General features: G+C 44.2%; 1 protein-coding gene across 4 annotated transcripts in view; it reads right to left on the reverse strand.

Annotated features, from left to right (window-relative positions):
* Positions 1–1,318: 1,318 nt before the first annotated feature.
* Positions 1,319–24,248, reverse strand: part of LRP8 (LDL receptor related protein 8) — a 195,928-nt gene continuing 172,998 nt past the window's right edge. For all 4 annotated transcript variants that reach the window (XM_083510074.1, XM_083510073.1, XM_083510071.1 and 1 more), the window contains 12 exons: positions 20,041–20,160; positions 19,782–19,907; positions 18,417–18,588; positions 16,026–16,253; positions 15,114–15,232; positions 12,182–12,321; positions 7,971–8,112; positions 6,613–6,765; positions 5,718–5,996; positions 3,750–3,818; positions 3,309–3,481; positions 1,319–1,832 (listed from right to left, as the gene is read on the reverse strand). In XM_083510074.1, the coding sequence (XP_083366200.1) occupies positions 1,794–1,832; positions 3,309–3,481; positions 3,750–3,818; positions 5,718–5,996; positions 6,613–6,765; positions 7,971–8,112; positions 12,182–12,321; positions 15,114–15,232; positions 16,026–16,253; positions 18,417–18,588; positions 19,782–19,907; positions 20,041–20,160 (1,760 nt within the window). In that variant the 3' untranslated portion in view covers positions 1,319–1,793. The remainder of the gene's footprint in view (positions 1,833–3,308; positions 3,482–3,749; positions 3,819–5,717; positions 5,997–6,612; positions 6,766–7,970; positions 8,113–12,181; positions 12,322–15,113; positions 15,233–16,025; positions 16,254–18,416; positions 18,589–19,781; positions 19,908–20,040; positions 20,161–24,248) is intronic.

Genomic DNA, 24,248 nt, shown 5'->3' on the forward strand with positions numbered 1-24,248 from the left:
GTTTTTGAATAATCTAGGCTCCTTGACATTCCCACAGACATACTTCAAGTTCACTGATCACAGAAGATGGAAGCTGCACCCTAAACCCCTCCACTTATGCACACTGGGAATTAGGATTGCTCAGTTACTTCCGAGTAAACATGCATAGGGCTGCATTTAAGTTTCTCCCACCACCTCATACTAAAGCTATTGGTACAGAGATGGGTGCAAGGGTGAATTGTTATAGCAGCATGAATTTGCCATGATTTAAACCACCCCACAAAGGAAATCCGTGAGGAATTGCATGAATGTAGGGAAATGGGTACAAATTAAGACCAGTACAACAAAGCACAAAGCTAATCAGAGTGAAGTAAAAAACAATGTAAAGTTGTGCTGGTGTAGATATACCCTTGAGGGCATAATATTACTCAGCGTCATTTGTCTTACTGTTCAAAAGCTACAGAAATCTGTCATAGGAAAGTGTTCAGATGACCTCTCTGGATACCACTGTCACCTTTATCATTGACTTTTTTGTCCTGTGTGCTGTTGGTTTGGTGTTTTTTTTAAGGGGTGTGGGAGGTATAACCAAATCAAAACTGAAAATAATCCATGGGGCAGAGCAACCCAACTCACCCCCATTAAATGTAATCTTAAACATGCACACTTTGAAGTATATTCAGTTAAACATAACGAGACTTCTTTGAATAGATGCTAAGATTGGCACCCTAAACTTGCTAATGTATGTCTAAACCTGCCAGATTAATGGTTTGGGATTGCAAGCATTGCCCTCGGTGTCTGTGCTGAGGTTCTGGGCTTCCCCATTCACTTCAGTGGAGGACACCCCTTTCTGTGCAAAGCTGTTCCCTCCATTTACAATGAATGGGGAATCGTATTCGGGAGGTTTACCATGTGTGTGAGTGAGAATTCCTGTGCCTATGAGGATTTCCTGGAGTGCAACAATTGTGCAAAGGTGTCTAAGCCATGAGCTGGTTCATCTGCCAGGACAGAATTTGGTTTGTTCATTATGGGGGCACATTTGTTTCTTTGACAGTCATGGACTATCCTAATGTAACAGCTGTAATCCTGACTCAGAGGCTTTAGATTTCAAAGCAAAATCTTCCACAAAACATCCCTTAAGAATTTTATTACCCTATTTCCCATAAAGATGGGCTAGTCTTTCTAAAATATATTCATATATATATATTTATATATATATATATATACTTATTTATATATGCGTATGTCTATATACCTATCCAGTGTAGATAGGTATATACACAGATAATCTATGCACAGCGAGCCAAGCATACAAAAAATAAATACTCTCATCCTCTAAGTGTATGTACAGAACAAACCTTATATCCAGAATTTGTTAATAAATATCCTAAACGGCTTGTATAGACCTCTTTTTTCCCTTTTCTTTCTTATGTTGATGGATAGCCACAAAGTATGTCCGACATTTTTACAAAATTTCTATAAATATAGCTTTTAAAAATGACACATATGCTACCAACCCTTGGGTCTGGCTGGTTCTATACACCGAGTTAGTAGCCCCACAGTAGAGCAGCCTCCTCGCCATTACGGATGGATAGTGCAAGAAGCTTAAAAGGTGTATAAAAGATTATACATACAAAACTCTCACATCCTTTGGATGTTTGCAGTTCATTATTACTTTGTGGTTACCCTTCTGCAACATAAATAAACCATTAAAGGAGAGAAGGAGATAGAAGAAAGTGGACTCCGTGATCCACAGCAGGCGTGTTCAGTGCATATCTATCAATCCACCGGCTGTGGGGTTGGTGCAGGTGCGGTCCTCATGGTAACCCATCGTCTTCTAGGCTTAATGCTACACGCTGTTGGGAAGGAAAACAGAAAGGTGTCAGTGTGACGTTAACATATATGAGAGAGTGCTGGAGGGGAAATAGTTAAATAGGTTGCACAGACAGGACCCGGGGGGTGGAGTCAGTGGGACTATAAAACCAGTTCTGGGAGGAGTTCATTGGGAATTGTTGGTTGGTTTTAGTGGGTTGGCTGGTTGGGAAAGGCAGTTGGTAATAGAGAGACAGTTAGGGCAGTGGGTTCTTGAGTGTGGGGAGGTAGAAGAGATAGAGAGAGGGAAAATAAGGCTAAGAAAGTAACGAGCAACAACGTTTGGAATGCCGTAAAAGTTTGTGTCTGAAATAAAATACACTCTTTTTATTAATTGAGAAGCTGACTGAGACTGAAATGATGTTACCAGGGAGGACCTGGTTGGTGGCAGCGGATTAGTGGTGTACGGGTCAGTAGTCCGTGAGACGACTGGAGGCTCCGTACGAACGCCACAGTCAGTGCCTCTAGTTTTGGTGTGATGTGGGGAAGAAAGGAATTGCTTCATGGAAATCACAATGTGGGGCAGAATACTGGTGTCATGGACTAGCTGGATGCAGAGAAATGGTGGGAGGCACCAGCTGGGAAACCCCCAAAGGAAGCCCCAGGGAAAGGCTCAGAGCGAGGGGCTTGATGGTGGGACGATGGCGATGAGTGTTCAGAGACAGAAGAGGGAGCAGAGAAGGAGGAGGTGTCAGAAGCTGAAGAGGGAACAGGGTTTGCTGAGCAGGAAGAGGCTGTGGCAGAGAGCAGACCAGACTTGGAGGCTGAAGCGGAGGCCAGTCAGGGATGATGGGTACTGTAGTATTACATCTGGAGGGCCACAGGTTCCCCAGCCTGAGTTAGTGGAATGTTTTAATATTCAGAATCAAATTCTGGCATCCTCATTTATGCGCCGTGGTTTCAGTGTGGCTGCTCATAAGGTAGAGGACAAGAGTACTGTAAAAATATGCACTAACGTTTTAAGAGTCTGGATGATGGGAAGCACCTGACTCTTAATCTCTACCCATGTTAAATGAAGAAGTGCTGCTCTTGCTCTTTCCTGCTCTTCCATACCTCAAAAGACATCTATCCTATACATTTTTATTTGAAGGTAATTCCTAGTGTATGTAAGGGAATCCCACCTTGCCCAATAACTATGCTTAGAATTGTAGCCTTAAAGGCACATCTGCATAATGCATTTCAGGGACTTGATATAATTTTGCAGCACCCAAATGATCCATATAGCTCATGTGTGTGCCTGAGGCTTTAGCTTGTTCTGCTTATTTGTAGATACAGCTGTTGGAGGTTATGGTTAGTGTCATGACAATATAATGAACATGCCCAATGCAGTCTTTGGTGGCTCACACCAAAATGCCTCTACACTGTGAAGCTAAAATAATTAATGGTTTTGATATACACCCACATACCTTATAAAAGCGGATACCAGGAGACCATTCAGAAAGATAAAATCAGACACTTACTGCTGGATACACATGCCCAATCTGTGCTGTTCTCCCAATATGGATTTCATCTTCATCTTCCTCTTCTGTAGTTTTCCTGTACACAGGATTATCAAAGTTCATGCTTTTCGTGTTTTTCCGTTTCCAGTTCCTCCAGATGAGATACCCTCCCATGCACAACAAACCAATCACCACTAGGGGGGTAAAAGAGAGAAGGGAATAAGCATATATGGTTGCCACAAGGGAGACTATAGTTCTCAAATTGGCTCTCCATGGGTGTTTCCATTCTTAATTCTTTATATCGGTTGTTAGCCGCCCTGAGCCTGGTTTTGGCTGGGGAGGGCGGGGTAATAATAATAATAATAATAATAATAATAATAATAATAATAGTGCCAGTTCAGGTCCACAAAATGGAAGTGAACAGGAAAACTCACTCTTTAAATATAGTAAAAACATGCTTACCAACAGGAACCACAATTCCAATAATGGCAGCCATCACAGTTGATCCGAAACCTTGCCCACTGTTGGCATCTGCAACCAGAGAAGATTCAATCAAACAACAATTCATGGACAGCATCAGCAAATGCACCAGAATATACAGAACCCAGCTTTTCTAGAAACAGAATTATGTTGCTGTTAAAGTACAGAGAAATCACTGCTGTAGCCATAATCCTCTATGTAGTGCAGCAAGTTTCAAAGCTAGAATAAGGCACACCAAGTTGGTGGGGGGACGAATTCTGTGGATTAATTTATGGATATAAATTGAGGGCTTTAGAGAATATTTAGGCCCACCTGAGCTAGATTCTACTCCAATGAGGGAGCAGGTGGAGATGCCACCAGACTTTGCAGGTATAGCCAATTTAATAGATCTCACTAGGCATAGGCAGGCCCCTGTAACTGCCTCAGTGATTCATTAGCCTGTCTGCTTAGAGGCCTTTGTGTCTGCATGGTGTGCACTAGTGGAATAAGTGAAAAGGCACAAAACTGTATGAAAATTTACTTTGCCATGTGTGTTTGGAAGTCGCAGGGTAACAGACCGTTGTGTGTTTTCACACAAGAATGGATGCAGATAACTCTTGAAGCCATTCATGCATGTGAACTAGCTTTCAAAATACAATGGGAAAGGCAAATGGGAGCTCCATCTCAGAGCTGAGAAACAAGGAACACCTAATATCTGCCAGGCATTTGCTTCTTTATGCAAATGGAGACTTTGGATTCAGACACACCACCATCTGCTGATGTTTTCCAGGGCCTGCAAGGAAGAGCAATTCCTGTGTGGTGATTTCTTGGGGCTCATTGGCTTGGTTCAAAACTGGCTTTTTTCCATATTGTACATTGGAGTTTCTACTTTCAGTGTGACAGGCTCTCACAAAACTGTGAAGACTGTAAACCACTGGTTCCAAAAGCATTTGTTCACACTTAAAATATCACTAAGTGCCAAGTAAGGAACCTCTGGTGCCTCTTATTTTTTTGTAAGAAAGAACTTAAAAAGGCCAATTGTTATCTGAAGAGAATCCTGATGGCACACAAGGCTATTAACAAGAGACATTAGCTTGCTAATAAGGAAATAATGTTGCTAATAAGGAAATAAAGTACTACCACACCCACCAATGTTTTAATAGGCACATGGCCTCATTGGTTTGGCTTGCAGCCTGAGGTAAAAAAGAAGTTGGGAACGAATTTCAGTATTCACTCTGAGTTTTGCTATGGAAACAAATCAGGTATGTATTAACATCTGGAGGACCACAGGTTCTTCACTCCTGAGGCAGATCTTCCATTTAAATCAATTAATTAAAAAATTGCTCCTATTACCATAGAACAGACTATGGTACCCACAGGAAAACAAGGTTCTTGAAAAAACCCCTGAAACTAGATTCTTTATTGTGGTGATGAGAGTTTATATTAAACTGATAGGAATTTTATTAAATAAAGTGGGTGGGAATAGACAAGAGATTCCCAATTTTACTTCTGCAGGAAGATGTGCAATGCCAACTACAGTGGTGCCTCGCAAGACGAAAATAATCCGTTCCGCGAGTCTCTTCGTCTAGCGGTTTTTTCGTCTTGCGAAGCAACCCTATTAGTGGCTTAGCGGATTAGCGCTATTAGCGGTTTAGTGGCTATTAAAGGCTTAGCGGCTTAGCGGCTAAAAGGCTATTAGCGGCTTAGAAAAAGGGGGGGGGAGAGCGAAAAAAATCGCAAGACTCTCAAGACGTTTTCGTCTTGCGAAGCAAGCCCATATGGAAATTCGTCTTGCGAAGCGCATTGAAAAACGGAAAACCCTTTCATCTAGCGGGTTTTTCGTCTTGCGAGGCATTCGTCTTGCGGGGCACCACTGTACTTCAACCAAACTGCAACATTACTAGCCTAACTGTCCAAGTTATGAGCCTTGGAGAATCAGAATGAAGAACGGTTCAAAGCCACTTTGCTTACAGTGTTGGGAGAGGTTGCTGTTTCCTGTTGTTGTTATCTTAGAGTCTGCCAGACTGGATGTGGTTGTGGGTGAATGTAGGCTTGTAGTGCCCAGGAAGATGCGCGATGTGGTCTCTTGGCCTTCTGTACTATCGTTACTGTTGTTGCCAGTTGTAATGGTGGTGGTAGTAGTAGTCATAACAACCGTAGTGATGGCAGTAAAATTGGACAAGTGAGTTGTAGCAGTAGCAACAGTAGTAGCAGGAGTAGTAGGCACATTAGTTGAGGTAGTTGGAAGCTCTGAAAACATAAGCGATATACAGTCACCTCAACAGCTACACAGAACAGCTTCATTTTCTCCAGAAGGCAGGGAATTATTTCACATAGAAGCTAATTGGAAATCTAGTTTAAGAGATGGCACTCAAGTACTCCTGGCTTAGAATACTGCATGCAATCTTGCCCAAGAAATCTAATTCACTTATTTAAGGATTTGTTGTTTTACTGAACTGTTTCCAAGATCTTTCACAATAAGAGAAGCCACCCTCCCGCCTTCCAATTCTACAGCTGGGGATAAAGGACATACAACATGAACCCTCTCCAATCATAATTGTCTCCACCCATCCCAGTTCACTGATGAATGAAGTTCAGTGTCTCTAGGGATATAGCGGAGCTGGAGAACAGAGAGGAAAAAATGTCAGCTATCAACTCATCCTACATCTGAACGGAAACGACTGAGGGGAAAACCAAAAAGTGTATATAATGCCATGAAAAGTGTAGAATAAAAACAATGAACATAACATGTTTATTCACAGAGTTCTGAAAAGCAAAAATGGTGGAGTGTCTATTAAAAGCAGAAGAGGATTTGCCCTAAACAGTGTGCGGGAAGGTTCACAGAGTAAAGGCTAATGCTTTTTACCTTTATAGCACTTTTTCATGTCGGGACCCAACCACATATTATCAGGACAAACACAGGTATACTTGGGAGAATGTGAAGAGATTTGGGGTGCAGGAAGACATAGGTATTCACAACCTCCATTTGGCAGAGAACTGAGCTCACAAGCATCTGGAGCTAAATGTGGGAAGAGAAAATGAAAAAGGTCAATTAAACATTCTTGTCAGTGCCTTTTTTCCCCTAGAAAAAATGGTGCTGGAACTCACCACGCAAGGGAGGGCTCTCAGATCCTGCCAGAGCATTGCACCTTCTTCCCTAAGCCAGACAGAAGTTTCCTGGACTTTGGGAAGGAGGCGTGAGGCCTCTAACAAGATCCTGCAGCCCTCCTAATATCAAGGTAGTAGATGATTATTGTTTCTTTAATCCATAACTAGTTACACTGCTTCTAAAGACTGCTTCTAAAAGCTCTCTTGGATGAGATGGATTTTCTAGATTCAATTCAACTGAAATTTAGTTCTGGGTTTGGCCTCCATGTCTGTGTTCTGGTAACCTGTAGGTTAGATTACTGCAATGCATTGTATGTGGTGCTATCTTTGAATATGGTTTGAAAACTGCAGCTGGTGCAGAACTGAGCAGCCAGATTGTTAATTGGAAGTAGGAAGTTTTATCATACAACACTTATCCTGACCCAAGAGCATTGGCTGCCAATTAATTTCCAGGCTCAATTCAAAGTTCTGGTTTTGACCTATAAAGCATTATGCGGCTCAGGACCCCAATACCTTAGGGACCAACATTTCCCCCACAAGATCCAATTCAGACTTGGTGTTCATCATCTGAGGTCTTTCTTCATGCGCCTCCTCCAACACAAGGTCACCAGAGATATGTGTCTAGTGCCATCACTATCAGTCTTTAGGCACCAGGTGAAGATGTTCCTATTCACCTACACATCTTGCTCTTAATTGGTGTTCACCTTTTAGTTGAGAAGGATAGGATGTGCCCCTTTTATGAACACTTTTTGATGATATATATATTTTTAATCTTCAAATGTATTTTAAATTTGGTATTTAAAAAATTGTAATGACTGTCATAAATAAAGACTATTAGTACTTCAGAACTGAATGGTCCTCATACCCCAGTCTTCCTCAAACTTGTTATCCTCCAGATGTTGGATGACAGCTCTCATCATCTCTAATCTTTGGCCATGCTGGCAGGGGCTGATGGGAGATGTCTCCCATAACATCTGAAGGGCACCTGGTTGGTGAAGACTATTTTTTCCTGTACTGATTCAATGACTGGATTTACTAATTATCCCCATTCAGTGAACCAGAGACAGCTACATAAGCACTCGGGACTGTTTAAGCTTCAAAGACCAATGGCCTTACCTTTAGGTTGCTTTAGCTCATGAAAGACTACAATATCATGAGGGTTATTGAGGTTCTCTGCTAAAATGGAGATGTCCAGACCATTCAGCCTATTGGCACTGAAGATTGCTTCATTCTCCAGATCAGTCCAGAATACCCTATCCTGCAAGAACAGAGATCACAGGAGCCTTTTGAGAGTGCATCAATAACTTTAGCATTTTTAACAACCAACTCATAACACAATACTTTCTAAATAAAAAGAAATGAGGTCTTTTCTGAGTATTGTGAGGCAGGGGAGGCACACTTCAGGCTTGCCAGATCTACATTGTGTTTTAGCAGAACCTCAAGATCCAACAGCTGGAGCCAAGTATGAAAAACATGTAAAGAACATGTTGCCTCTGAACAGCTGCTGAGCAGAGAGAGTTGTTCTGAGCGCCAGAACTGAGCTCATAGGGCCAGATTTCACTAATCTGGTGTACAAGTGGAAGCCAGCACAAGGACCCCTGCTAGTGCAACAGGGCTTCCCCCCTCCCGCGAAATGCCCCTTATGCTTCTCCCGAAATCTGCTCTGGAAGGTTAGCAGAACCCTCAGGATAGCACATGGGGAGGCAGGTAGATCATTCTGTCTGGCCAGCAGAATAACTGTGCCAATGAAATGATGGTCTGTGTGCAACATGGAACTGCACCAATGCTCCTTTTAGATAAAAAAATCTACTTCTGCTTACACCCTTATTTCATCATCTCAGCAGTATCATTTGGGGAGGGAGTCATTTCATTGCTGCTACCGTTAAAAAATTGGGAGTCAGAAATTTTTGCTAACATACTGCAGATCTCAGGGATCTCTACCAGTAGATCCTAATCTACCTTACGACCACCCCTGTTGTAAGATGCCATACAGCCCATTGAAATGGATGGGGCCCAATACATTTTAGGCCCATAGACTTAACCATCATGTGATTTAAATGACTGGGTCCTTCACTGCAGAATTAACATAAGCCATTTTAATCAGTGTCCAAATGACATTCACCTCCCACTACTGGCTAGAGTTTAAAAATGGCACCGTTTGCACACCAGTTCCCACCTCCATTCCACCCTCTTTATGCTGCCACTTGAAGTAGGTCCCTTCCTCTTGCTGCCTAGGGTGGCCACCTTCTTCTTTAAAAGGAAAGAGCTTCAGTCCCATGGAGCAGTGACTTTAGCTTGACATTTGGGCTTTGAAAATTCTACAGGGCCTTTTGGAAAATGTTATCACTTGTGTATGTGTTATGCATATCACATTAACTTTTTATTATATAGTTGTGGGGGACATGCCTATATAACAGGAAACAACAGTGACAATACACACATTTATATTTCTGTTTCAGTGGAGAAGAGTAACAGGACAAAGAGGACAACATTTTTCTCCTTTTCACTCTTTCTCTCTAGCCACACCTTCCTTACCCCAATCCAACAAATGAGATTCATTCATGGATTAAGGCTTTCTTATCGCACGTATTACTTGCTGGATCCGACACAAATTGGAGGTGCATCCAAGTGTGGCTGCTCCTTATTTGCCCTGCCTTTTCCCCACTGGGATGAACATTTGGACGTACATCTCCATTTACCTTCAGATGCGCATCTTATCAAAGCAACACAGTGCCTCAGAGACACCACTCGCAATTTAAGATGCACATCCAATTTATGCTTGTAATTCCTGATGCACAAAATCACAAGCAGATGGAAGTCCAGTAAGGGGATAGGCTGGAAGCCTCCAGCCAGGGTTTGTTTTGATTTTTGCACTGTTCCTGGTAATGGTAGGCAATCTATAAACAATGCAGCAATACCAAGTGCTGGAAAATTCAGGCTGATTAGCAATCAGTGTCCAGAATTATATTGTGAAGAAGTGAAAGGTGTGAAGAAGGTAACTTCCCTGCTTTCTTTGTGAAAGGAAAATTTTACTTTGAATTTATCCTTCACTTTCAGAGACAAATCCCCCCTCCCCCTCTATTATATTCTGCAAAAAAGCAAAGAAGGTGATGTCTGTATATTCAGGTTATGATGATACTTCCTCTGAGATAACCCTAACAGTTATGCAGACGTGCCTGGCCTACTTATCAGCAGTCCAGCTTCTGCTCTCAGCTGCATTTCTCTGACTTGTGGTCAGAATGGTTCATGAATAGGATTTCAGGGGATTTATTAGAAAGTGGAGTGATCCCTGGCATCCCAGCAAAAATGGCATCCCAGGCTAATCTTCTTTCTCTGTCCAAACGTGTGGCCTGCCAATTTCTTAAAGGAGAACTCTGTGGCTTGAGATAGGCTGTAGAGATATACGATTCAAGAGGAAGCAAAACAACTTTGCCTCGCTATTCGACAGTGACACACACTTAGTGGCAACTCCTACATGTTGAGGAGATGAGATAACAGAACAGAGAAGATATGAAAGCCTACCATTCAATAAGGAGCTGCATTTCATTGTGGAACGGTGAAGATAGCAGCGAAATGGTAAAATTACATGGTAAAGCTGAATGGGAGAAGTGAAAATGGAAACTTCGGGGAGTTAGGATTTAGGGGTTTTCGTTTTTTCTAACATGACTGGTGATATTGGCATAATACTTTTGTTATTAAATCCCTTGGCTTCTCTGGCTGCCAATACATTAGAAAATAATATATTTAGGTTTAATTCAGAGACCTGCACATTGTGGCAACTGAGGATGGAATTCAATGCCACACAATTCAGTTTGCCAGATGGAACAATCCCCCCTCTCCTCTCCCACATGCTGTTCTGGGGGTTCTTTCCCACACACAACCCAAGCCAGTGCCGGATTAAACCATGTAGAGGCCCCTAAGCAGTCAAAATCTTGGCGGGGGGGGGGGCTCACAAATTATTTCTTAATACATTTTTGATTTCACCAACCAACCATTTTAATAAATCAATATTGTTACACAAGATTATTTTGATCTGTTGTTAAAAGGTGTGGAGCCCATAGACCAGTGCCTACTGTGCCTATCTGGTAATCCAGCACTGCCCCAAGCCAATTGTTGGGGCGGGAGGCCACACAGAGGAAAGTCCTTCTGCAGGGCTTATGCTAACAGGTGAATCCGGGCCAGAAACTCTGCATTTTGGAGAAGGAAGCAGTAACCCTGAGTGCTGCACTCAGTGTAAGTTATAGAATTTGAGGAAGCCACACTCTTAAATTCACTTAATTAGACTGTGGCTTCATGTTTATCTTTATGTGAGCTGCCTTGTCTGTGCTTTGTAGGGCAGCATAGAAATTATTAACTAACTAAATATGGCCCTAATTAAACAGTAATGAATCCATTCTGCGTGTGTGTGTGTTGTTTAGCATTTTCCATCCCTACCAGAGTGAGAAAAAGTTTCAGCCACAACTTTTGACCAGTTCTGATGCGAGAAAGGAAAAAAGAAAGATGTGACCTCTTATTACAGTGGTGCCTCGCAAGACGAAAAGAATCCGTTCTGTGATTCTCTTCGTCTAGCGGTTTTTTTCGTCTTGCGAAGCAAACCCATTGAAGGATTAGCGGATTAGCGCTATTAGCGGCTTTTAGAGGCTTTTAGCGGCTTATCTGCTGATCGGATCAGCTGATAAGCGGCTTAGTGCTATTAGCGCTATTAGTGGCTTATCTGCTGATCAGATCAGCTGATAAACGGTTTAGCGCTATTAGCGGCGTTTAGCTGCTTTTAGCGGCTTATCTGCTGATCGGATCAGCTGATAAGCGGCTTAGCGGCTTAGAAAAGAGGGGGAGGGGAAAAAACCCAGCAGGAACTCGCAAGACATTGTCGTCTTGCGAAGCAAGCCCATAGGAGATTCATTTTGCGAAGCACCTCCAAAATGGAAAACTCTTTCGTCTAGCGAGTTTTCCGTCTTGCGAGGCATTCGTCTTGCGGGGCACCATTGTACATAACTATTACTGAGCCCAATTCATTTCAAACTGAGGTCTTCTGCAGGGACACTCTTGAACTTCAGTCCTAGTCCCTTCTCATTGTTGCAAATCAATGCTAAGGTCTCCTCCTTTTTTTCTTTAATTCTGATGTTGACTCATTCCTTTCTTTGGTGCTACTCTCACCCACAACACAGCACACCACACACATCCCTGTACTTCTTGAATGGGAAATATGGCTTGTACCTCATCTCATGTTCAACCATTGTTGAGCCATATGCTCATAGTGCCTCTCATTGCTCCCTTGACTTAGATAACTGACTGGCTAGTGTTGGTCTCCCCTCCACATCTCATACCTCAAAGACTGCTAATCCAAACGGATGGCTGAGGTCATCCACAGAAGAGATGAGAACTTTCCTGTTGCTGCCATTGAAATCTACGCTTGAGAGCAAGTGCAACTTGGAGTCTACCCAGTAGAGGCGCTGATTTAACAAATCTGAAGAGCAAACACATCAAGGCAGAATTATATCTAGGTACATTTGCCTGTTTGACACTTACTACTGTTACTGCTTCAGAATTTTGGGAAACCGTAAATAAGCCATTTCTGCAAATAACGAATTGAGGACAGAACCTGAAAGTGAGTTCATGTGCTACAGGTGGAATTTCTTAATAATCTCAGTGTATTCGACTACCACGCACAATAGGGTGGGGAACCTTTTTCAACGTCTGAGAAATGGACCCAGATCTGGCTCATCCTGCATGCGACATTTCTGACAGTTGTGTGGGGCCACCCACCAGTCAGTCACCTGACATCAGGTGATTGAAAGTTCAAGCTGAAACAGGAACAGGCTTAACTCCAGGCTTAGTGCTTAGTCCCTCAATACTAAGATCAGAGACAGAAGCCTGTGCTTGCTCTTTCAAATGCACCAGGCAGAGACTAACATCTCTCTGATCTTAGCACTGCGGGATCAGAGCACTAAGATCAGAAATAAATCTCTGCTGCTGCTGCTGCTGCCATTTACCATCAGAGAGCAAGCAGAGGCTTATTGTGGTTCGAGGACCCGACCCCCGCGAAGTAAAATGAAGACAAAGGGACACGTGATATAAGGTTAATGGGCTAGAAAAGGCCACAACTTTATTGATTACAGCAATGAAAAGGTATTGGCTTAGGCATTGGATCGCAAAACAAGTGGGTTTATTCACCAGGGGGTCAACACCTGTTGATGCTAATCCAACTATAGGCTCACCCCTGATGTCACCGAGGGTCGTGCCATGGCCTCCCGCCAAGCAGGCTTCGGACGGAATACACGACCGCCAGATTCCTTTAACGGAATACCCCTATAAATTGAAGGCATAGGCGATGGCCACACCTAGCACTTCGACACACCACAACACATTATTCCAATGCCTAACCTACCCACCAATACCACCAGAAAGTTGTGACGATTGCTATGAGGTAGGCGAAAAAACCAAAAAGCCTAATGCCAAATGGAAAAACTCCTACCAGGCCCCCCGGGCAACCGGGGCGACCAACCTAAGGTCCATAGCAAGGCCAATGACCTAAGCCCTAACTCAAAGGGAGTGGAGGGTGGGTGACTCGCTCAGGACGACAAATAGAAATGAGGCCGGGGAGAGGCTGGCACTGCAGCATAAAGGCTGCTGGACACGCCCCCCCATGGCACCTGGTTGGGCGGCCACCGGGGGGGGGGTGAGTGCCAGCCAGGTGAGCTGGAGGCAGGGGGCAACGCCCCCTGCTAGGGGCGGTGTTCGGGCTCCCGCCCACAACCACTCCCCTCTCTTTCAGGGAGGAGAGTCTTTAGCAATGTGATGCATAGAACTGAGATGGAGATCCCTTATCATATGATGTCCAGTGTGGAGGTAGGCTAAGTGAGCATGGTTTGCCCCAAACGGCCTTGTGGGTCACATTTAGAGATCCACAGACTCACAGGTCATCCCCCCCCATCATAGAGTGGTGGTGTCTGGACCCAGATTAATTCTCTGTTCATTTATGCTTCATACTAGGAAGAGTCAGGCCTGCATAGAAGCCAAATAACTACAGGAACAATGTTGGAATGAGGCAACCCTTTGCCATACTGTCCTCACTTTTTGGGCTGACTTTTCTCTGGACTTTTGGATTGTGGGGGAGGATCCAAACAGAGAATCTGAATAAATTCATAGACATATTATCTGAACTCTCATTAACATCAACAGTTGGCATTTTTAAATCATATCTTATTTTTAGTCTACAACGTTAACTACCTATATGGTTCATTTGGCTAAATGGCTTACCAACTTACTTGCTAATCTTGTTCCAAAAACATCTCCTATGCAATTCAGGTAAGGGCCAAACTAGACAATACTTGGCGGGGGGTAGTCTCTTGCCTTTTCTTCTTTTTTTAAAAAAACTGTAGAGCAGCTGTGAGAGGATGCTAATTTCAGCAGAGGAAAGGGGGAATGGCAGCAAAGAACTTTTCCTTCCTGCTATTTGTTTGCTTGAGACCCGCCCCTGCTTCCTCAAGTATTCCCCCCCCCTTTCATAGGGAGAAAAATGGGAGGAGAGGGTTGTATCAATTCCTCTGTAAGTGGAGAAACAGGTGAGAGGTGATTCTGGGTGGAAAAATAGCAGGAAGGAAGACCAGTTAGCAGCTTCCTCCCACGTACCCTTTTCTGCTCCCAAGTACAGAATTTGATGATGCTTCTCAGTTTTTTGAAAACATGTATTGTCTAATTTGGCCTTATAGAAAGGTTTTGAAGGAGGCTTTGAAGGGAGCAGAAATTGCTGAATCAACAGGAGAAATTCAGGAGGAGCTGTGTCAGCAAACCTTTTGATTAGATTGAATGGACTGTCCATATATATAAGTGAGTGGTGAAAAAACCCACCTGAGACTAATACAATTATTCCCCCCCCCCCCTGCTTAGTTAGCTTTAAAAACTACAGATATGAGGAGTCTGTGGGAAGGGCTGTTGCTCAGTGGTAGAGCATTTATTCTGAATGCAAAAGGAAGATCCCTGGTTCAATCTTTGGCATCTCTAGGTGGGCCTCAGAAAGACTATCTGAAATCCAATGCGAAGTCACTAGACAACACTGAGTTTGCTTGGCCAATGATCTGGCTGGGTATGCAACAGCTTCCTATGTTCCTGTTTCCAGGAACATTGGTAATTTACAATGATCTGGTCCCATTTATGCACCTTACAGAAAAATCCTAATCATGTCTACTCAGAAGTAAGTCCTATTGAAATTCAACAGGGTTTCGTCCCAGGCAAATGGGTTTAGGATTGTAGCCTTACCTAATGTGATGCCATTGGGCCATTCAATGTTGTCCATCACAAGCACTTGCCGATCTACGCCGTTCAAGCCAGACTTCTCAATTTTTGCTACGTCACCCCAATCAGACCAATACATGAATCTATCGGAGAAGGGCAGAGAAAGTAGATGAGAGAAGGCCACGTGCTATGACAAAGCTCACACAATTACTGAACTGAGTTGTCTTTAAAAATGTGGTGCTAATTTTGAGTTGCTGCAGGCTGCTTCTGAAAACTTAAACTATTTCAGATGATTGGGTTCTGTAAGGAGGATTAATTTGGCCGAGAATGGTCCTACATTCATGTAGTAGTTCTCATGAACTCTAGGTTAACCACAGAGCAGCAAGTCAACCAATGGCTGCCTAACACAAATATCTAGCGATGTAGCTGTGTGATGAGCCTCTGACTATAAAGACTGATTTGGCATAAATGCACTGAGGAAGAAAGCCATTTGCAGCATTCTTCATATCACTTCAGCAGAATTGGGAGATAGAGTTGATGAATTCATAAAACAGAACCAGACTAGAATGGGCCAATCTGGGTTCCAAAAAAGAACTATAAAGATGGGAAGAATACAAAAGGACATCTGATCCAATTTCCTGTTCTGAGGAAGGATCCCACACCCTCTAATGTTCCTAACACTCCACAAACTTCAATCCCTTGGTTAATCATGAAGAAACGTATGAATCAGTCCTGCTGATACTGTCATTTTAAAATCATTCCGCCTAGCAATCAGACTTCTGTATGCTGTAATGCACTGATTATCTTAGCAAAGCGCCCTAGACAATAAACTCTGATTGCATTGCTTTCTACAGTCTGGCAAGCCAGAAGGACCAAGGCAAAGCAGGGAATATGTTCAGCAATATATGACATGAGTGTTCCCTCTTTTACACCTACCCCCGTGTTGGATCCACCACAATGGCTCTGGGCTCACTTAAGTTAGTACTGAAAAGTGTCCTCCTCTTACTCCCATCAGCTGTGGCGACAGAAATGGTCTTGTTTCCTGAATCTGTCCAGTAGATGTTCTTGTGAACCCAATCCATTGCCAGGCCTTCAGGAGAGTTCAAGTGGCTATCAATTAGGACCATTTGCTCAGCTGTGTCGCTGGCTTTGTCTATGTAGGCACTGCAGAGAGGAGACTAAAATTATCACTGTATTTATTCAGGGAGGTGGAGGAAAGGCCACCTTTATGCAGGAGGAAAGGAAAAGAGTTGCAAACAAGGCACAAAACTTCACCATTAGGATCATGATAGGATAATTCTGCACCCACAATACAGCCCAGTTTGACATTCTACAATGAGAAAAGCCATACTAAAAAAAGGAAAGCTTATTCATCAAATAAACATATTATGCACATTTGCATGTTCCTGGATAGGGGCAGCTCTCAACATGCACAGTTGTTTCTACCGGCCAGCTCTTCCATTCTTGATAAATGGTTTGGTAGGGAAAGACTGCTAAGCAGCAGGACAGAAGCAGATGCTGTTTCTGGTGCTTTCCCCCAAACCCCAACTTGCAGGGGGAAATAGCACTTTTCTTTTTCCTTCTCAAGAAGAAGGAAAGGTAGTTTTGCTCCGAATTGTGGTTTTTCATAAATTGCCAGCCATGCCTCACTCTTGCAGAAAACAAATGGGGACGGAGGGGAGAGGCACATTCACATCTTCTATATTCCCTACACCCCATACAGAAAAGAAGTGGTCATTTATTTCTGACCTCCCCCAAATTTTTTTCAGGAGGCAGAAAGGCACAGCTAGGTTGTTTTTTTTCCTTTTTGTGGAAACAAAACTCTCTTGTCTTTCCTCCACAGAGAACAAGGAAGAAAGGTGAGGTGGCTTTCACCCTGTTGTATTTTCCTGGAGCTTATGCCTATATCAGGCCCACCTAGATCTGGCCCACCTGGTCCACCATCCTGTTCTCACAGTAGCCAACCAGAGCCCTGTGGGAAACCTGAATAGAGGATCTGAGCAAAACAGCGCTCTTCCCTCCTGCAGTTTCCAGCAACTGGCATTCAGAAGCATTACTGTCATTGTCCATGGAGACAGAGCATAGTTATCATGGCTAATAGCCATCAATAACTTATCCTCCATGAATTCATCTTATCCTCATTTAAAGTCACCCAATTGGTGGCCATCCCAATTGGTGGGTGAAGAAGTACTTTCTTTTATCTGTCCTGAATCTTCCAACATTCCTCTTGATTGGATATCTATGAATTCTAGTGTTATAAGACAGGGAGAATAACCCTTCTCTACCCATTTTCTCCAGCACCTTGCTGCTTCTGCCCCCTGCAGAATTCCAATGGGAAGGGGAAGCCGGACCCTTCTTTTCTCCGTGGAGAGTGGGGGGAAGAGGGGCACTTTATCTCCCTTCCTGTTGAAGGAGAAGCAGGTAGCAATAACAATATATAGCTGCTGGTTTCTGCAAAAGCAGAACTTAGGGCATGAAAATCACCTCTCCTCTCCCATCCCTATGCAGAAAAATGGAAGTGTAGCTTATTTGTTGAAGGCAACAAAAGTCACCTGCCCATGCCAGGGGCTTCAAACAGGCACCGATGGAAAAACAACAGCAATACCCATAACCAAGTATAGCTATAAAGCTCAAGGCAAAACTGTTGCAGTTGCTGGTAACGAGGAGAATAAACCCTTGGCAATAAAAGAAGCCTGAAAGATATTTGCTGCCAGTAGGGTATAGGAGAAGTGCAATGTTAAATAATTATCCAGGTTTTAAAGGGCAGATCCTAGCTTTGTCCTTTACTATACATTTTGCAAGGTTCACAGTTTATAGAGCAAGTCTCCCTTCCCCCACATTTCTGCTGGCTCTTTCTTTTTTGTAGGCTCCATCACTCTCTTTGAATCCCCAGCCAGCTATTTCAGTGTTATTAACTGGCCATATCTTAGAAAAGCTTCCTCTTCTCCCGGAGTTGGCTTGCTGATCTTTGAAATCACCTTTCCTAGTCTGCAGGTCACAGTGAACCAGCCTCTGATTATTAGCTGGAAACAAGCATGAGGAACTACAGATGGTGCAGCAGGGGGCAATAGTAATTCAGATCTGAGTGCCTAAGAGAGACGGTCAGCTTTGTTGCATCAAGCAAATGCTGTTTCACTGTGTAATTAGACACAGTCTCAGCACATGCATCTGGGCGTTGCACCCCAAAGGCACACAGATGCACACTTTCAACAGGCACATTTCCGATGCCACAATGAAGAGGGGAAAAAATCTGAGTTCTGTAAGACCTTGTGCAATTAAGTTGACATAAGATGTGGCCGTTTGGGTAGCCAAATGAGAGCCCCGCACCTGTATATTTTCCTGTAGAATAAATCACACCAGTATATCCTGTTTGTTGCCACCTCCACATCCAAAGCAACCACGTTCTTCAGCATGGGGATGATGCGAGAGTAGTCCCTTTTTACCAAGTCTATCTTGCGTACTTCATGGCGATTTGTGAAAACCAAATACGGGCTCTTCCCTGCATAGAACAGAACTCCAGAAGTTACTTTATTTTATTTTTTTAAGCAGCTTACAAAATAGCATAGCTCTCTGGTGCAGAGTTAGATCTCACTTCTGTTGCTTTGTCATAAGAGCATGTCTAAGCTGGAAGGAAAATAGAAGCTTTGGGAGTATTTGAAACTGGCTAGAACAACAGGAAGGATCAGTAGTGGCTGCTGTTCTTACCAGCACTAGCAAGTCACATTTGCTGTAGCAACTCACACATTATTTCTCTCAACTTGGCAGATGGAAGAGTCACTCACACACCTGAACACTGGGAGGATTGGGAACATTGCATTAAGAGCAACACAGGAATCTCCCCTGCAGTGAAATCTCTCTATTAAAAAAATAAAATCAAGGGCAAGTTTCATGAAATATTGGCTGGGCAATTGAAAATGGGAGGCAAAGCTTCCAAACTCATCCTTGCAGCTGTGCTGGAAGAAAATGAGAGGAGTGCATGACCTGGAGGTGGGAGCTAGGCTTACTTCCATCATGATATTATATGGTTTATCATGTAGTCCTAATGCAGACAATGTTCCACAATTAGATTTTTCTATCATTAAAAATTTAGAAAGAAAATGCTTCAAACAACCATTATTATATCTAGTTACTGAAGAAATAATAGGGAGATTTCCCCCCTCTCTAGATTAGAGATATATATGCACACACACACATGCACACCTTCACAGCTTAATCAAAGGGGCAGGTCTAGAGAATGAATCTAAGATGGAATCAAGGCATTTAGGAAGCAGTACAGATTCTATAACAGCATATGTTGATGACCACCTCACAGATAATGTGAAAGCAAGAGGGTAGCTTGATGAAAACAAATTCTATATACCTTGCAAAGAAAACTAAACGTTGTAAGAATTCATTTTAGAATTCCGCAAGTAACAATTCATTCATTAGGTTTTCCTTTGCAAGTACATGGAACAGCAGTTCCTGCCTGTTTCTGCAGAAATGCAGCATGTGAATTAGCCCAAACGGAGCTGTTTGCATCTTCTAGATCCTAGAACAAGCACTTTCCTTCCACTTTGCAAACTGAGCCATCTATCATGTTTGACTTTTGAGCAATCATCTCAACAGAGTTACTTGTCAATTCTACTTGTGGGTCCTCAAGCCTGCACTTGGCTTTCTAAGGATCATGCAGAATGGATTAGAGCATTTCCTTACCTACAGCTTTGCAGTTTTTGGACAGAGTGTCCATCTCGTAACCCTCATAGCATTCACATTTATAGTCTCCCTTGTAGTTGATGCAGATCTGGCTACAAGCGTCTGGATTCTCACATTCATCTATGTCTGGAAGGGAAGTTTAAAAATCATCAGTAACTTGTAATTAAGCCCATCAGGATGTGGAGTGAGCCTGGAGCGACTATAATTATGTGCTGCTGTACAGAGAAACACAAAGAGCTGCTGCTTCTATGCAAATTACCTCCACATGTTTTCTTGTCGAGAAGCTTGTATCCAGGAGGACACTCACACTCATAGCCAATCTTCAAATCTCTGCATATGTGGGAGCAGCCGCCATTGTTGAGTGCACATTCATTCACTCCTAGAAGAGAGGTATGGGCTATTTAGACTTAACAAAAGGTTCAGTCCTAAGACTGCAAATTTCTAGAAAGACCAGAATTATTAAATATTACCAGGTATCATTGATGGTATTCCCTCAGTATAAGATGTCCTAAACAGAAATAGCCACCAAATCTCTTTTTCCCCAGAGCAGAAATTTGAACAGAAGACCTGTTCACAGAACTTTGCCTTAACGTGCATCTTTTTGTCCAAATTACTTTTATTGTTTGTTTATGATCCGTTATATGCTCCGTAAGCCAAAGCAGAAGAATGGAACTAGATGAAGACTGGCCAACATTGCTGCCTGCTCTTCTAAGGGAAATGAATTTTAGAGTTGGGGAACAATCAAGAAAAAGGCCCTGTCTCACATTCCAAGACAATGAGCAAAAGAGGCCAGTGAGACTTCAAGCGAGGTCCCCTTGATCAATTTCAGTGATGGCTGGTATGGGGAGAGGCTGCTGCATCAAATGCCCAGGTCCCAAGTTGTCCAGCGCTTTAAATATCAAGGTAGCACCTTGAATTGGGCCAGTTAACGGCACATCCCACAAGGTAAGTGTAAGATGGCTCCTCCACAAAGTGCCTGCGAATACTCCAGCAGCAGCATTCTGCAATAGATGCAGTTTTTGGACCTGAAATTTTGGACCTGGCACTCTAACCAACTACACTGTGAATTAACTAAGCCAATCTATGTCAGTTTTTCCATTTGAGGAACGCAATGGAAGGAGGAACAAAGGAACTCTGCAGTTCCAGATACCCTGCCAGTAATAATCCTGTCTAACCCTGACAACTTGTAGGGGGTGGGGTGGGGGGAGTCCAGACCATTTGTTCCCCCATTGGCAGGAGCTGAAATTGAAAATCCACTACAATTTTATCCTGGCAACTCTAAACTGCTGAGGGGGTTGAAGGAGGTCATTTCAATGCCCGAAACAACATTTCGCTTGCCATTTCAATTAACCTACACAAAGTGAGGAACAATGTTTTCTTCCTAGTGTGGGATTTGCTGCACAGTTCAATGTAGGAATCCTGCAGTAAGAAGATTTGTTGGGACCAGTCTGAATCTAAGACATGAGGGGGGGAAGCTGCTGATGCATTCTCTCCCTGAGCCTCGCTGTCCAACTACCGGTCTTTTCATGAATGCAGTTATTTAGTGGGTAAGACGTGAACCTTGGAAGAAAATGTAACAGGCAGAAAACACTGCACTGGAAAGATTTCCACAACAGCTTTGGTGCAGCATTCTCACCCTATCTGAACAAAAATGTTACAGTTAACAATGTTATTAACAGGAGGAAGTTCACAGAGACCAGAACAGTCCCTCAGATTATGATGGTGGGTGCATGTTGTCTGCTATCCATTGTTTAGATTGATCTTGCTGTGACTACTGGCTAGATTGGACATTAGCCAATTAGGCCATACACATAGTGAAACACTACTGAAGGTTGCTGGAACGTGAAGAAGGTCTTCAATATTAATTGTTATTTTTGTTTACAGCAGGTCGTTGCAGCATAGTATGCCAAGTTCTATAACCATCTCACTGAAATGAGGAGAATGACAGGTTTACTCAACGTAGCCTACGCCACATCTGTTAAAGCAGTCTCACTTCTGCAAGTTACTCTCACGTCTCAAACTGGGTGTATATCAAGTGCCCCAGCAGGTGCAATGACCAATACAAAACCTTTGAACTGAAAAAGTCATGCCTCTGGGCTCTTGACACTGAATAGATTCTTCTGTTGTCAAACGGTACGATTAACACCAAATCTGAAACACTGGGATGACTTATGGGAGTGCTCATGCGCCTGGAAATAATTAATGTTGGGGGTCTTATTCAGAGGTTAGGAAGGAGAACAGAGGAACTCCTCATCTCTGCCCCAGGGCTTGTCTCTGCACTTAGGGCTTGCCCACACTTGAGCATTTGGCTGTTTGTCTGCTTTTCTCCCATTCAAATTAGACCAGAGTTGTCCACAGATGTATTTGAATTTATAAAAGAGGAACAACTTTGTCTTGCCCATTCATACCAGCAGGCGTTCTCTTTTGTGTTTGTCCTGCTTTCTAATGTGCTGCTTCTATTATGCCAATTAAGTACAGACAGGGCATGTGCATAGATAGCTGTGGAGAGACCTTGTGTGTGTGGTTTGGTGGGGTTTTTAGAAAAATATTGTACACAATTGCGGCATAGATCGTATAACAGCATTATGATTTTTGCAGTTTTATTTTCCATCCCTTTGTAATTTGGAAAGTAATCATGCTGCTGCATTCTGGACCAACTCAAGCTTCTGAATAGTTATAAAGGGTTATCAATGTTGAGTGCATTACAACAGTCCCATATTGAGGATGTCCAGGCACACATGACTGCGGCAAGGTCCCCATCTCCCAAGAGAAGGTACAGCCAAACGTGGAAAAAGGTACTGTCAGAGCTGCTTGAAGATCCTAGCTCACAGAGGATCACGCTAGCCAGCGATCATTAAGTAAAAGTCTTTATTGAATCACAGTTTCCATTCTCACGCTGCTGCGCGCAACTCTACGTCTAGTAGCTAGGTCGGCGAAGCTCCGTCTGAGTCTCCGCCCCGTGTGCACCAACTTAATATCCTAGCCTTGCTCCACCTTTTCCGCCTGACTGTCCTCCTCTGGGTCCCTCTACCCCCCGGGGCTTCTTTCTTCCGGGATTCTTCTGACGCTGACCCGGACCCTCCTGTCTCCTTGCGCCGGGCTTTAGGACCTGGCTCTCTTTCGGGGCTGCTTACTGCGCCGCCTTCCTCTGCATTTGAACTTGGCGCGCGCGCCCAACCTTCCACTTTCCTCTTAACCGTTTCTTCGCTCCCCGATGGAGGTGTGGCCACTCCTGACTCATGCCCTCCCTCCTGTGGTGAGCTGCCAGCGCTTCCCCCCTGGCTCCCTTCCTCTTCCCTGCTTCCTGGCGGTGACGCTGGTCCCGATTTCCAGCTGCTCTCCCCTGAGTCCCCTCTGGCTCTATCTTCCTGGGGTGCCCCCCTAGACTCCCCCCTTGCCCTGGCCACTGGTGCTCCTTTCTGTGAATCCTCTGATTCACTGGAAAGACTCGGAGATCTCGGGTCGTCGTCATCACTCATCTTTTCTTCTGCCTCCTCCCCTTCGCTCTCTGTTTCCTCCCTTGCCCGTGCCTCTGCTCCTAAACCCCTGACATCCATCCCCCCCTCGAAGCCCCCCATTCCCCCCTCCCCTCCTTCCGGTGCTGGAGCTGGGGGCTGCTGTTGCAAAGGGACGAATGTCGGATATCGGTCGCTTCCCGTGGCGGGCCTCCATCTGAACTCTCCCGGGTCTTCCTCCCTGCTCTCGTCGACGACGGTCACCTCCGCTTCCATCTCTGTGCCGCCGTGCTCGAAACCAGGGTCGTCCCCGAAAATGTCCATGTCCGTCTCTCCCTCACTTCCTCCTGGCGGCGTTGCTCGTCCTGAGCATTCCAGCCACTTTCTGCGGAACTGCTCCTCTGGCCTATCGTCCCACCAATACGAGGGTTCTGAGGCAGATCCCGAGGGTGACCCCTCCGGGGAACGGACGTCTCGTGTCGGTTCCTCGTCCGAGTCGAACCCCCGGAAAGTGCTGGCCGAAAGCGTGGGCGTGAAAAGCCAGTCGTCGAAAAAGTCTGCTGGCATAGGTCTATGTGGGAAGAGGGCATGAAACTCGTCTTTGAGCAGAGGTTCGTCTAAGGCGTAGCCCGGCACCCAGCTGTTCGCACTGGCCGGGGTGCCCTCCTTGGCGAGAAAGTATTCTACCCCCTCTTCCCCCCATCTGGAGTCCAAAATCTCCGTGACTTCGTTGATGCGCTCCTTCTGTGCCACTCCCGCGTGCCCTGTTCTGTCTCTGGCCGGACTCGGCGCCGTTCCGGGTTCCTGGAACCTGTGCGGTGCCTTGTAGGGAGTGAGCACCGATCTGTGGAATACCGGATGCATTCTGGAACCCTCCGGAAGTGCCAGTCTGAAAGCTACCGGGTTGACCTGCTCTTCGACTTGGTAGGGCCCCAGTTGTTTATGCCCTAGTTTCTTCTTGGCCAACGACCTGGCCGGCACTGCGTGGGCTGCTAACCAAACCCAGTCTCCC

This window comes from Podarcis liolepis (genome assembly GCF_965112155.1).
Source record: "Podarcis liolepis genome assembly, chromosome: 6".
In the NCBI taxonomy this organism is placed as follows: Eukaryota; Metazoa; Chordata; class Lepidosauria; order Squamata; family Lacertidae; genus Podarcis; species Podarcis liolepis.